Genomic DNA, 13,437 nt, shown 5'->3' with positions numbered 1-13,437 from the left:
AAAATTAATAGCATTAGCTAATTAAATAGAATTTAAATTTGATCAAATATTCAGTTTCAAGTTGATCAATTTTTCCCTTTGTAAGAGCGAATTAGATTTTTGTCTACTGCAATGTAAATGTGCTAAGTGGTAGGGCAAAATGTAGCCAGTTGCAAAATGGCAAGATTGTTATGGTACAGTACAAATAAAAAATAAAAAAACAAGCTACAAACTTGTTGTAAAACTTTTATTTCTTCCCAAGTCAAAAACAGAGAACAACACAACGAGACTGTGAAATGATTTCCAAATAGCGGCACATATACTTCATTGTTACCCTGTCTTGCTCTCCGATGCGCAATTTGTACAAGCTAATGTTTCTCAACAGTCCAGACAGGGCCCCTGACAAGGCAAGTCAAGAATCACAGTTACAAAACACCCCGCTTCATTACGAAAAGTCAGGAGGTGCCATCCTCTCAACCGCGTCCATATATTCTTTGCAGGACTCCCTGTCGACAGACACAATGACTCCTCCAGACTCGGTCGGTCGGCTAAGGGAAATAACATTGGCTGAACAGCAGCAAAAGGTAAGGAACTTTGTTAAATGAACGAGACGATATCCGAGAAAAAAAAAAAATTGTCATACTGAAGCCTGCTTAATCAAAAACAATCACGAGAAGAGGACATTGCGATGTAGGGTCACAACCTTGGACACTTAGGGTGTGTGAGTCTTTAGCCACGTTGAGTCACCAGTAATAATAATAATTCACACGGAATAGTAGTTAAACCTTCTGTCTTAAATAAACGGAATCGTCAAAATGATTTGACCCAAAACAGGGCAAACGTTATTAGCAGGATATTTCAATGTTCATTTGCCCCACATGCAAACGATGCCCAAAGCTCCGCCCATTTCTAGATAATGTCAAAATGAAAGACAAAAAAAGAAAATTCATTCCCAACGTGACGGGAATACCTTTTTTTTTTTTTGCCTTTGATGCAAAAGCCTCCAAAATGCTAGATGGGAGGATGCTGGTGGCCGTTTGAAGACACGGTTCAGTCTTTGGGGTGTGGACGGCAGCAGTGAGGACGCTCCTGTGCCTTGCAAACCAAAAACTAAACAAAAAAAAAAAAGGGGGCAGGGGAGGGCAGGGGGAACCGTTCATCCATTTTGTTCTGGAAAGGTTTTTGGCGAAACATCCGCCATTCCAGAATAGCTCGACGCCCAACAATTCAAAGTAAAGTTAAAATAAAATAAAAAATAATAATAAATGACCCAGCTCTTCTTTTCCTTGTGGGTATTGCCTGGTGGGGGTGGGGGATTATTTATAAAACTGAAAAAGGCAGCCTTTTTTTGCCTCCTTTAAGGCAAAGCAGTTTGTTTTCAAATAATAGTTTCAACTATTTGGAGAAGCAAAAGCAGGACAAAGTGGTCAGATGGTGAGGGAAAAAAAAAAAAAGGGGGGGGGCTTACGGGCGCTTTCCGCCCTCACCCGCTTCTCCTCGGCAGCCCCTCAGTTGTTTTCCTCGTCGCTGTCGTCCGGGCTGATGGCCGGGCTGTAGGTGGGCGAGGTGGGACTGTACCCGGGCGAGGTGGGGCTGTACGTGGAGCCTTTGGGGCTGGTCGGCGAGTACGTGGGCGACGTCGGCGAGTACTTGGGCGAGGTGGGCGAGTACGTGGGCGAGGTGGGGGAGTATTTAGGGCTGGTGGGCGTGTAAGTCGGGGAGGCGGGCGAGTAGGTGGGCGAGGTGGGGCTGTATTTGGGCGTGGTCGGAGAATAAGTAGGGGAGGTGGGGGAATACTTGGGCGAGGTGGGGGAGTACTTGGGTGACGTCGGGGAGTATTTGTGTGAGGCGGGGGTGTACTCTGGCGAGCTAGGGCTGTACGACGGCGAAGTCGGGGTGTATTTGGGCGAGGTGGGTGAGTAGGAGGGCGAGCTGGGGCTGTAGGAGGGGGAGCTGGGCGTGTAGGTGGGCGACTGGGGGGTGAAGCGCGGGCTGGAGGGCGAGTAGGACGGTGAGGTCGGAGAGTACGAGGGGGAGGTGGGGGAGTAGTTGGGGCTGGTGGGGGTGTAGTTGGGGGAGGTCGGCGAGTAGGAGGGGGAGGTCGGGGAGTAGGAGGGAGACGTCGGGGAGTAGCTGGGCGAGGTGGGGGTGTAGTTGGGCGACGTGGGGCTGTAGCTCGGGCTCGTCGGCGAGTAGGAGGGAGAGGTGGGCGAGTAAGACGGCGAGGTGGGCGAATACGAGGGCGAGGTAGGAGAATAGGAGGGAGAGGTGGGGGAGTACGAAGGAGAGGTGGGGGAGTAGCTGGGCGATGTCGGGCTGTAGCTGGGCGAAGTGGGACTGTAGCTGGGCGACGTCGGCGAGTAGGAGGGAGACGTCGGCGAGTAAGACGGCGAGGTGGGCGAATAGGAGGGAGACGTCGGCGAGTAGGAAGGCGACGTGGGGGAGTAAGAGGGAGACGTGGGGGAATAACTGGGCGAGGTGGGGGAGTAGGAGGGGGACGTCGGGCTGTAATTGGGGCTGGTAGGGGAGTAGGAGGGGGACGTCGGGGAATAGGAAGGCGACGTCGGCGAGTAGCCCGGACTCTGGGGCGTGTAGCCGCCGGGGGAGCGGGGCTCGTAGGCGGGCGAAGTGGGCGAGTAATTGGGCGACATGGCGCCACCTGCAAAGGAAAGGTACATTCGCGGTCAGTTCGTCGCTTCTCCTCAACTCCTTCCAGCGCTAACTCGAAAGCCCGGCTAACCTGGAGATGGGATGTAAGGACTGGCGGGTCCGGGGGATCCGGGGGACCCGGGAGTGGGCGACCAAGCCGGGGAATAGCCTGGCGAGAAGCCACTGGCGTCTGACGCTGCGCTCGGGGAGAAGCCGGCCGCCCCGGGGGTCATGCCGCTTCCTGAAGGACGGAATGGAAGGTCACAAAATGAGTAAAAAAAAAAAAAAAACATGCAAGGAGGACTTATTATTGAGGGGAAGGCTATTTTTTCTTTTTTTAAATTGAACTCTGTCACAAAGCTTCACTTCCACGTAGTTCGTCGGCACCGAGCCGCCACACGATGGCGCCAAAGCCCGGCCTCATATAGACTTTCAAGAAGAGCTTCCCAAAATGAGCAAAGGTGAATTTTGGAGTCGCGGGGGGCGTCCACTCACCAATGCTGGGAGACCAGGCGCCATGGGCGGGTGTTGCTCCTGTGTTCCAAGGCGTCATGGCGGGAGAGCGGCCGCTCATGGGACTCGGCACCGAGCCAAAGAACATCCCGGTGGCTAAGAACACAAAGGAGCCGTCAGAAACGGAAGGCAAAAGGAACCCAATCCTCTTGGAAGTCATCTCCACTTACGGCCAGCGACGCTGATGCCGGGTATGTTTGTCGGGATCTCCATGCCGTACTTGCACTTTTCGGCATCCAGGAGCAGGTCAAAGCAACCCGTGCCGGCGGGAGCCAGCTGGCCCAGCATGATGTTTTCGGACACGCCCTTCATCGGGTCGCTTTCGCCGTGGGACGACGCCTCCATCAACACATCCACCTAGACCGAGGGGGACGCCAAGCGTCAAAGCTGCATTCTCCGAGCGAGATTGGACAAAGCCCCGCCCCTCCCTCCCTCACCGTCTCCTCAAAGGAACACTTCATGAGCGGTCCCGTGTCCTGCCGGTTGATGCCGTGTCTCGTGATGGCCATCAGGTGACCGCGGCACGTCATGGTGTCGCACAGCAGGGCCAAGTGGCGGTAGTTGACGTAGGAGCCGTCAAAGGAGATGACGTGGTACAGCTCCCTCTCCAGCGCCTTCCGCACCGCCTCGATCCCAAGCACCTGCGGGACGGCGAGCGGCGCACGTGTTTCTCATCCGGGCAAGACATTAAGATGGGGGGAGGCATTTGAAGCGGACGCCCTACCGTGAAGATCTCCACGATGTCGTTGGACGTGGTCCTGACGGGATCGACGTCCTTCTCGCTCAAGACCCTCATGAGGCTAACGCCGTCCGTCTCCAGGATCCACTCCTGCAGCGCTTTGAATTCGCCGTCCTCGGTGATGATGATCTTCTTCTTGTTGTCCGTCTGGGGCAGGTGCATGTACACCTTGCTGATCTGCTCGATGCCTTGGAGCGTCATGTCGGTCAGCATGTTGGACTCGATGCACCTGAGGAAGACGTCGTCGTCCATTTTGTCCACCACCTCCTCGTCCTGGCCGACAAAGTCATTTGAGGTTCTCGTGGCGACTTGGGCGGGAGGAGATGGTTTTTTTCTCTCACCTCTTGGAACTTGTTCTCGTCGCTCTTCATGATCCGGATGCGCAAAACCAGCTTCTCGGCGTTGTCGTCGTTGAAGATGCAGTTGAGGTCGTCGCCGAAACCTTGGCGAGCGTGCGCGGCGAGCGTTTAAAAAAAAGCCGCCGTCGTGGGAACATCTCAACGCGCAAACTCACCCGCGTTGATCTTCTCGGCGATCTGCTCCATGGTCAGCTTGCGATCCGTCATGTGCTTGCGGTCCAGCTCGATGCGCAGCAGCCACGGGGAAATGCGCGTCACGTCAAAGTCCGGCATCTCGTAGTACACGTTGACCCACTCCTGGTCCTCGGCCACCACCGTGTTCTGGGGGTTGGGGTCGTAGTAGATGGCCGTGTTGGCGGTCACCTGGAATGACATTTTTTGGGGGGGGCGGGGTCAGTTCGGCAGACACTGAAGCGAGCGAGTTTAAAAATAATCTCGCCTTTCTCAGCGTGGTGTGCTCCAGGCGACACAGGATGTCTTTGGCCCTCTCGGCATCCCTGGCGGCCTGGCCCAGTAAGAAGACGGTCAGCGAGGGCGTTTTGGGCTTCTTGGAAATGTTGATCAACTCTTTCAGACGGGGCACGCCCAGGGTCACGTTCTTGGCCGACACGCCGGCATAGTGGAAGGTGTTCAAGGTCATCTGCGTGGCCGGTTCTCCCAGAGACTGAGCGGCCAGAGCGCCGACCATTTCGCCAGGGTGGGCCTGGGCGAGGACATTTTGAAAAAAATATTACCATTAACAAAATCAAATAGGTGTCAAAAAGTAGGGGAAGTTGTTCTTTTAAATGTTTTCTTTCAGGAAAGTTCACAACGGAAACAACAGTTTGAAAAATATTCCCATTACCGTTGCATTTAAAAAGATTTCCATTCACAAAATCAAATACCGTTTTTTTCCATGTATAATGCGCCCCCATGTATAATACAAACCTGCTTTGCAAACAAAATGAAAGAAACTCAAAATGAAGTTGAAAGTAAAAGTAAGAACTCACAATGGAATGGTTGAACTTGGTCTCGATCTCTCCCAGCAGCCAGTCGAAAGCCTCGGTGGTGAGGCGGAACTCCTCCGTCATGCGCTTGGAGCACAGCGTGGAGCGAAGGTGGATGTTGAAGAGAAGCGTGGCGTTCTCTTGGGCCTGCCTGCTGAGACGGTCTTCGCCGTTGACGATCACCAGTTTCTTACTCAGCTCCTCCACGCCTGAAGACATTTTCAGCTAAGTCTCAACTTTCATCCTTCGAGTCATCTCGATGGCCGCTAGCGCTTCGACCTGAAAGTCAAAGTATTTTCCCACGAACCTTCGACAACTCGAATCGGGTTGAGGTCCGTCGGAGTCCGCGTGTTGATGCGAAAGATCTTCTGGGCGTTCCAAATCATTCTGGCCAAGTTGCACGGCAGCACCACCTGTAGGGGAGGGGTGGAATTGCGACCGGTGAGTCGCCGGATCGACGAAGCCCGAGGACGCGAAGGCTCACCTTGCTGTCGCCGGTGGGGAAAATGGTTCGGAGGTTCTCCCTGTCCTCTTTCATCTTCTCAAACTCCTTCTCCAGCGTGCCTTGCACGTGGGCGTTGGTCATCACGTCTTTGACCACGTCCTCCTGCAGCGTTCGCCTCAGCGCTCGCTCGTTGGTGCAGTCAAACTTGAACCTGGACGGGACGGGACAACGTTGGGTGGACCGGTCTTGTCGTAAAAGCCGAGTCGGCGCCGGTACGGGCCGTACTTCTTTTCGAAGGTTTTGTTTGAGGGTTTGAGGGTGGCCATGTTTTGGAACTCCACGTTCTCTCCCGCCAGGCCGTCCTCGCCGTAACGCAGCTGCACCACCTGGTTGATGGAGTTTCGCACCGTGCCGTCGTACTTGACCATGACCGACTCCATGGACTTGATTAGACGCCGCTGGATGTAACCTGGAAGAGCGCAACGATACACGGGGGGGGGGAAATCAACCCAGCCCAACGAAGACGGACGGAGGTTTTCATTTCGCTCACCCGTCTCGGCCGTCTTGACGGCCGTGTCGATCAGACCCTCTCGGCCTCCCATGGCGTGGAAGAAGAACTCGGTGGGCGTCAGGCCGGCCAGGTAGGAGTTCTCCACAAAGCCTCTGCTCTCGGGACCGTAATCGTCCTTGATGAAGTGAGGCAGCGTGCGGTGCTTGAAGCCAAACGGGATCCGTTTGCCCTCCACGTTCTGCTGCCCCACCACGGCGATGACCTGAGGGAGCGGCCCGGGTTGAGTTTGCGCCGGCGCCCTTTGAGCGCTCCCCGCCTCGCTTTTCCTTACCTGCGAGATGTTGATCTTGGAGCCCTTGGATCCGGCCACCACCATGGACTTGAAGTTATTGTATTCCGACAGCGACTTCTGAGCCGAGGAGCCCGTTTTGTCACGGGCGTCGTTGAGGATCCGATTGACCTGGTTCTCAAAGGTCTGCCTGAGCGTGTTGCCGGGGGTGGGCTCCAGCTCGTTGTTGTGGGCCTTCTCGATGACCTGCCGGGATCCCGCACGGTAAGCGTTTGCCCCGTGCGGTCACGTGTCGCCGCTTGCTCGAGGCGCTTACCTCGATCACATCCTGTTTGGCTTTCTTGATTGTGTTCTGGATGTCGAGGTAAGTCTTGGCGTCGGCGATGGAGTCGCCGATACCGATGGAATGTCCTACGGGAGAGAGAGAGAAAAAAAAAACGAGTTGAGGACCAAAGCGGGATCTCGGAATCAGCGGCGTTGTGGTTTTGAGCCCCGCCTTCGATTAGCAGCCAGTTGTTGACCACCGTCTGGATGTTGGAGTAGAAGAGCCTGGTGACGTCATGGCCCATCTCCAGGTAGGAAATGTGGACCAGGGAACCGGCTGACGTTCCCAGAGACTTCTTGCACAGGATGCCCATGATCAACTCGCCGTTCTCTACGATGACCTGAAAGCAGACACAAACGTAAGCCGGCCGGCACCGAGACCCTTTGTCGACTCGGCGTACCTTGGTGTCGCCGGGAGAGATGTGTTTGTAAGGGCCGCTGTCTTCCTCGTCCGGGTGGGTGCTGTGCGTGCGGATGACGTTGATGTGGCCGGGAATGATCAGGCTGAAGATCTGCTTGCCCGTCCAGAGCGGGCGGGGCTTGAGGATGGCCGGCTGGGGTACCTTCCCGTCCCAGGTGGACAGGAACATGAGCAGGTTCATGACTTCGCCCTGCCGTGGAGGAGGAGCGGCGTTAGCCCAAAATGTCAAAGCCCGACCAGACACCGACCGAGTCGGCGGCGTCGACTCCGCACCCGCTCCAAGAAGACGTCCCTCTTGGTGAACTTGCGTACGGCCGTCAGCGTGTCCTGCACGATGCCCATGACGGGCCTGTTGGACTGCGGCGTGACGATCATGCGCGGCACCATGGCCAGCTCTTGGATCTCAGCCCTGGTCTCCAGGGACTGCGGCAGGTGCAGGTTCATCTCGTCGCCGTCGAAATCGGCATTGTAAGGCGTGGTGACGCTGGAGAGAGGCAACGGCCGCGGGAACTTGACACGACTCGCGCTTTGGTTAGCGGCCGGGGGGAAGACGAACCCCAACAAACCTTAGGTTGAGTCGAAATGTGGACCAGGGCAGAATCCGAACCCTGTGACCCATCATGGACATTTTATGGAGCGTGGGCTGTCTGTTAAAGATGATGATGTCTCCGTCGCACATGTGTCTTTCCACCTACGAGGAGAGAGGAGGCGCTCAGACTTTTGGAAGGGCCTCCTTCCCGCCACTCCAATCTCACCTTGTAGCCGATCTGCAAGTGAAGGTCGCTCGGTTTGGGGTGAAACCGCAGGTCGATTCTGTCGCCGTTGTCGCGGATGATGTATTTGGCTCCCGGGTACTGGCTGTTGCCTCGCCGCACCAGCTCTTGAAGTCTAACCCAAGAAGAAGAAAAAAAAGCGGGTGACATTGTTTCTCCGCGACGGGGCGTTCTCCAACCTCTCACCTGTCGTTGTTGAAGGGTGTGACGATTTCCGGGAAGGTCATATTGGCGGCGATGGATCGCGGGACGCCCACTTGGTCGATTTGGAGGTTGGGATCCGGGGTGATGACGGTCCGCGCCGAGAAGTCCACGCGCTTGCCCATCAGGTTGCCTCGTACTCGGCCTTCCTTGCCCTTCAGACGCTGTTTGATGGATTTGAGAGGGCGGCCGGATTTCTGCATGGCCTGAGAGAAGCGGAGAGAAAATGTCATTTTCCGTTTGCGTGTGCCCAACAGCCGATTCGGGCCCCGACGTACTCTGGGCAGGCCCGGCAGTTCGTTGTCCACCATGGTGGCCACGTGGAACTGGAGCAGTTTGACATCCTCCGCTATGACGTGAGCCGCCGCGCCGCTTTGCTCGTTCCGCCTCAGCTGGTTGTTGATTTTGACGATATCGGCCAACTTGTGGGTCAGGTCGTCCTGCGGATCGGGAGCTTCAGTCGCCGATTCGATATTTGCGACAAATATCCGAGCCTGACCTGGTTCCGAGCGGAGCCCTGCATGACCACGGCGGGCCTGACGGCGAGCGGCGGCACGGGCAGCACGGTGACAATCATCCACTCGGGTCGGGAAAATTTGGGATCCATGCCCAGGATGACGTCCTCCTCATCCGAGATGCGTTTGAAGATCTCGTGCACGCGTTCAGGGCTCAGCAGGATTTTCTTCTCCTGCGAGTCCTCGTTCACGTGCTTCCACTCGGCGAACAGCTCCAGGCCGGAGCGGCGGATCCCAGGCTGGTAGCGCCCGCAGCCGCCGTGTCCCTGCGCACGTCCACGGTCGGAGTTGTGTCAAACGCTTGGAAGGCGAGACGAGAAACTTTGGTCAAATACCTTCTCCTTCGTGATGTCCTCCTCCGTCTCCTGCTGCTCCATCCCGAATTTGTTATCCATCTCCTCGCCTCCTTCGCAGATGTTTTTGCCTTTGCACAGCTCGTACACATGCGTCAAGCGCTTCCTGGGTTGCCCTTTGGATTTGCCGAGGATGTCCTTAATCTTCGGATTGTTCTGTCAATAGAGTTGTTGGGGTTGTTTTTTTAAAATCGACATTTCCACTCGACTAAAACGTGAAGCAAGCATACTTACGGCATCCACGAGCAGCTTGGAACAAAAGAAGCAGACGCAACGCATAACCTTCATTATCTTGGAAATGAAGCCCACGTGGAAGACGGGCTTTGCCAGTTCAATGTGCCCAAAGTGGCCCGGGCATTCCGTCATGTTGCCTGGGGAAAGAGGCAACGGCACGTCAGACAAAGTCCGCTCCACGCAAAGGCGTTACGACGGCGTTACGACGCCGTTACGACTTTGTACCTGCGCACGTCTGGCATCTTCCACTTCGCTCGATGACGCCTTGTCTCGGGTCCATGAGGCCACCGAGTTTGGGACGGCCGCCTTCTGTCGTTTCGGGGTATTTGATACCCCCTTCTGTGACCGACATTCGTTTCTAAAAGAGACAATATGGAGCGTCAGTGCTTGGATTCTTGGAAACGCCGCCAGCCATTATGGTGCAAAGAGTCATTTTCCATGAGTATGAAGGGGAAAAAAAACATCTGACTTATTTTTCAATGTATTTTTTTTTTATTTCTTAATTGTGGGTATTACTCCATTCATTTCAATGCGACAACAAAGAAGAGCAGAAAACATCTCGCGCACCGTGCTCATTTGTGGCAAAAGGAACCATTGTAAAAGAACACTTTGGACTGAAAGTGGTGTGCTTGAAGTTTGCAAACTTCTCCGAACGTGCTCGTTAGCTCGAGTCCGAGCCGGGAAACGGCGAGCTAGGCTAGGCTAACGGCTAGCATTGTTCATTGTAACTCGAGCCTTTGCCACAAATGCCACAGTACAACATCCGTCGCGAGATCGGGGAAGGCGCGTGTATGATTTGTCAATGCAGAAATGCAATGTTCCCCCGCCCGCCCCGACAGAAGACCTACAAGCTCATCAGGGCTGATGATGCCGAACTGAACTCTCTTGATCGTGCGCAAGGGGCATGCGCTGTCGCCGGAGGGCGGTCCGTGCATCCTGTCTATTCAAAAGACGCGTCCTTCCTCGACACGTCGCTTTGTGAGCAGGAACAGGCTCTCAGGATTCACCACGGTGCCGAGCAGGCCGCCAACGGTGACCGGAATGTCTCCGGTAGCGTTATCCGAGGGACCTCTGTTGTCAGTCGCCTTTTCGATTCGAGTTCAACGTGGTTTTAATCGGGTCAGGAGACGACCGATAAGCCCTTCTCCCTTTTCCGATCTACACCGTGGTGCGCTCGAAGCGCATCTGAACTGTGGAACGCTCAACGAGACGTTATATAGACTGGGCGCCTGCTACGGGGTCTACCAGTCAACAAGGCAAGGTCTGACGCTTCGGTAGGCGGGACATTCTACGCTGTTTGGCAACGTTCATTGGTCGCGTTAGTGAGCGCGATGAATAAATTATTTTGTCTTAGCTTGAGCCAATGAAGGTGCACGTTTCGGTTCGCAGCCAATCACAGAAAAGGCGGGCGTTGGTTAGCTCCAAATCCGTTTTGATTGGCTAACTCACAAGCGATTACGCGGACCTCCATATGACAAACGTTGGAATGTGCCAATGGCAAATGGGCTTCGCCCAATTGGTGCGTTTTCTCGTTAATGTTAAGTAGCGGGGAATGTGTGTCCAATCACGGTCGAGATTTTGTCGTCCTTGGAATAATTTTACCGAAATCCGCCCCGTTTCCGATGTTTGCCGAGGATAGCCGATGTGGATTTCTTCCCTCAAAGCAAAAAAAAAAAAAAAAGTCTGTTCCCCGGTTCGTCTCGCTGTGGGTGAGCCTGGGCGCTAAGAAAGGAGGCTCAGAACCGAGGCCCGTTCAAATGTCCACGAAACAAACTCTTATTGTCGAATCACAGTGTATTGTTACAACAAAACACCGTGTATTGGACTTTTCGTTTTGGATTTTTCCCATCAACGTCGACGTTCGGGATTTCCACCATCGACACTTTGGGATTTCATGGGACTCGGTCGAAAGCCTCGGACTCGCCTGAATACGAAGGCCCGACGCCGCATGGGACAGGCGGCATGCCGAGTAGGAAAATCCGGGGAAGCCTTCGGTGATTGCTAATTGTTGTCACGTCGCTGTATTTAGAATACTGATGTTGAAACGTTGCTCGTTATGTTTGTTACACCAAGGAGCGATCCCGATGATTGTTTTGATTCATTTTCACGATTTTAAAACGACTCACTTGGTCGCAGGCCTACATTTTGAAAACTGTTCTCGATTGTGACAAAAGTGTTGGCTAGCAAAATGTCGAATCTCTGTCATTTTAAACTTGTCGTCATCGTCTTAATGACATTTTTAGTATGAAACACGTATGTATTCTAACTGGTTAGTTTAAACGGTGTTCGGAACGTTCGCCTCAAGGCTTTTTTTTTTTTTTTTTTGACGTGGGTCTCAAATGTTATGATTTTAGACTGTTTGGCCTTTTCCTTGATCACGATTCTCCTTGCGGGAACATTTTGAAATGGTTAAGATCAGAGCTTAGCCTTCCGCATCACTGCTAGCTTCGCGCCGCTTCACGTTTTAATTGTCGTCATTGGCGTTCCTTCGACTTGAATCGCATCGTGTTCTCGCCGCGTTTGAGTGACTCGAGTCCGTCATATCACACGTTGAAAGGACGACGCGCTGTTTTTATTTCAACCAAAGGGCTCAGCTGATTTGGACGAGAGCTTCGTTGGAACTAGCTTAGCCGCGGGACAACATGGCGGAGTTAGCCGACAGAGCGAAGGGAAAATGGAGCCCAGGGGATAACGTCGTCGTTAATGCCCCGCTTAGAAAGCCGCGCGTTTAAACGAGATTAATTCGCACGGCCTATTTCACTTATAAATGACGAATACGACTAACAAGGTGTAACGACAAGGCTGTCGGGCCTTTTATTTAGAGGATTCCGGAATTGTTGTGGAATACAGAAGCCATTTTGCTAGCCAACTATTGTTAATGCATATTTGTCTGCTGTGGCAAGACGTACCTTTTAAGCTCATTGCAAAGAAACACGGTCGGCTAAAAGTAGAGATACATGTTTTCATTTAATCACATTTGCATCGACGCTAAGCAGTCATTTATACATGGAACATATTTTCTACCCCTAAAAATACTCAAATTGGAAAGTGCCGGGGCCTGTTAAAATGAAAGTCGAAACTTATCCAAGTTTGTAGTTAAAAACGAAATAACTGATGGGTTGCTTTATGACGGGAAATACTTGAGATGTTCTGCTTCAACATCCCTCAAACCTTTCCAGAAAAAGGCCATGGATAGCAAACCCTCAACTCTTAAAATTCATCCTAGTGGCAAGCAAGGTTCCAAAGTGGGGAGTTAAAACTTAATCTACAACTTTCTAGTCAGGTTAGTGTTTGAAATCACAAAAGCGAGGGTTAGTTACAGAATTTTAAAAATTGGCCTTAAAGGTTTTGTACTTCTCAGGATCATTCATATCGTGCTTTCGAGCCATACATTCCCCTCTGAATTTAAACAGCCCAATTTTATCCCAGCGTGTATGTTGATTTAATTTCTATGTGCTCAATCCTTTTGTACTCGCGTACTAGCTAAAAAAATATCTCGCTGTCAGTCAATTGAAGAAATGTTGTTTTTGAATGTCTTGAATCCGTCGCAAGGAGGACTGAACTCTTAAAATGTGCATTAAACATTTTTGATGTTGAATTGCAACCAAATATTGTCAACAATTGTTCCTCATTCTCTGTTTGAATAAAGACACTTGAACCAGCATCACTTGTCATCATCTTTGGGGAAGTGGGAATGTTGCTGGAAATGAGAATTTTCTTGCCAACATCTCTTGGCTGTGTTTTCTTCCCTTCCATTGCAGCAGGTACAGAAGGGTGTGATCGCCGAGCAGGGGCAGACTGAACGGCCGCGGTTTGCCATTACCGTCACTCGTCACCCATTCGGACGAGTAGGACTTCTGGTTAGTAATTGGACTTTTCATGTGGATGTTTTAATGATTACACATTCCTTTGTACTTTTTCGTCCCATCCTTTTTAATAGCATCACTTTCCTTATTGCCTTTGTCCCTATATTTTACCAATACATTCCCTATTTATCAATATCCTCTCACCTCGCTTTTGTACCACAGCGGTCACGCTACAAAACCCCCCAAATGGCCCAATAGCTCCCCCGCGTGTCTGTTTTTCTAACTGCAGCAACACCCAGCCTTTACGTAATACCAATGACGAAAGCGGAAGTGGGCGGTG

The 13,437-nt window shown here is 52.7% G+C and overlaps 1 protein-coding gene across 1 annotated transcript; it reads right to left on the bottom strand.

The window, feature by feature from the left end:
- Positions 1–212: 212 nt before the first annotated feature.
- Positions 213–10,497, bottom strand: polr2a (RNA polymerase II subunit A). The gene is made up of 28 exons (XM_061274671.1): positions 10,140–10,497; positions 9,517–9,649; positions 9,292–9,428; positions 9,040–9,213; positions 8,689–8,970; positions 8,468–8,629; positions 8,175–8,395; positions 7,971–8,103; positions 7,782–7,906; positions 7,489–7,699; positions 7,196–7,405; positions 6,967–7,135; positions 6,787–6,881; positions 6,513–6,716; positions 6,221–6,443; positions 5,956–6,139; positions 5,710–5,881; positions 5,533–5,638; positions 5,229–5,434; positions 4,679–4,942; positions 4,395–4,602; positions 4,222–4,322; positions 3,866–4,153; positions 3,579–3,782; positions 3,312–3,498; positions 3,124–3,237; positions 2,720–2,869; positions 213–2,638 (listed from the first exon to the last, which is right to left on the bottom strand). Exons 1-28 carry the CDS (start codon positions 10,224–10,226, stop codon positions 1,488–1,490), a joined length of 5,901 nt encoding a protein of 1,966 aa, XP_061130655.1. The 5' UTR covers positions 10,227–10,497; the 3' UTR covers positions 213–1,487.
- Positions 10,498–13,437: the final 2,940 nt, after the last annotated feature.

The sequence above is a fragment of the Syngnathus typhle genome, linkage group LG1, assembly GCF_033458585.1.
Source record: "Syngnathus typhle isolate RoL2023-S1 ecotype Sweden linkage group LG1, RoL_Styp_1.0, whole genome shotgun sequence".
NCBI classification, from domain to species: domain Eukaryota; kingdom Metazoa; phylum Chordata; class Actinopteri; order Syngnathiformes; family Syngnathidae; genus Syngnathus; species Syngnathus typhle.
This window is presented reverse-complemented; position numbering and strand designations above follow the sequence as displayed.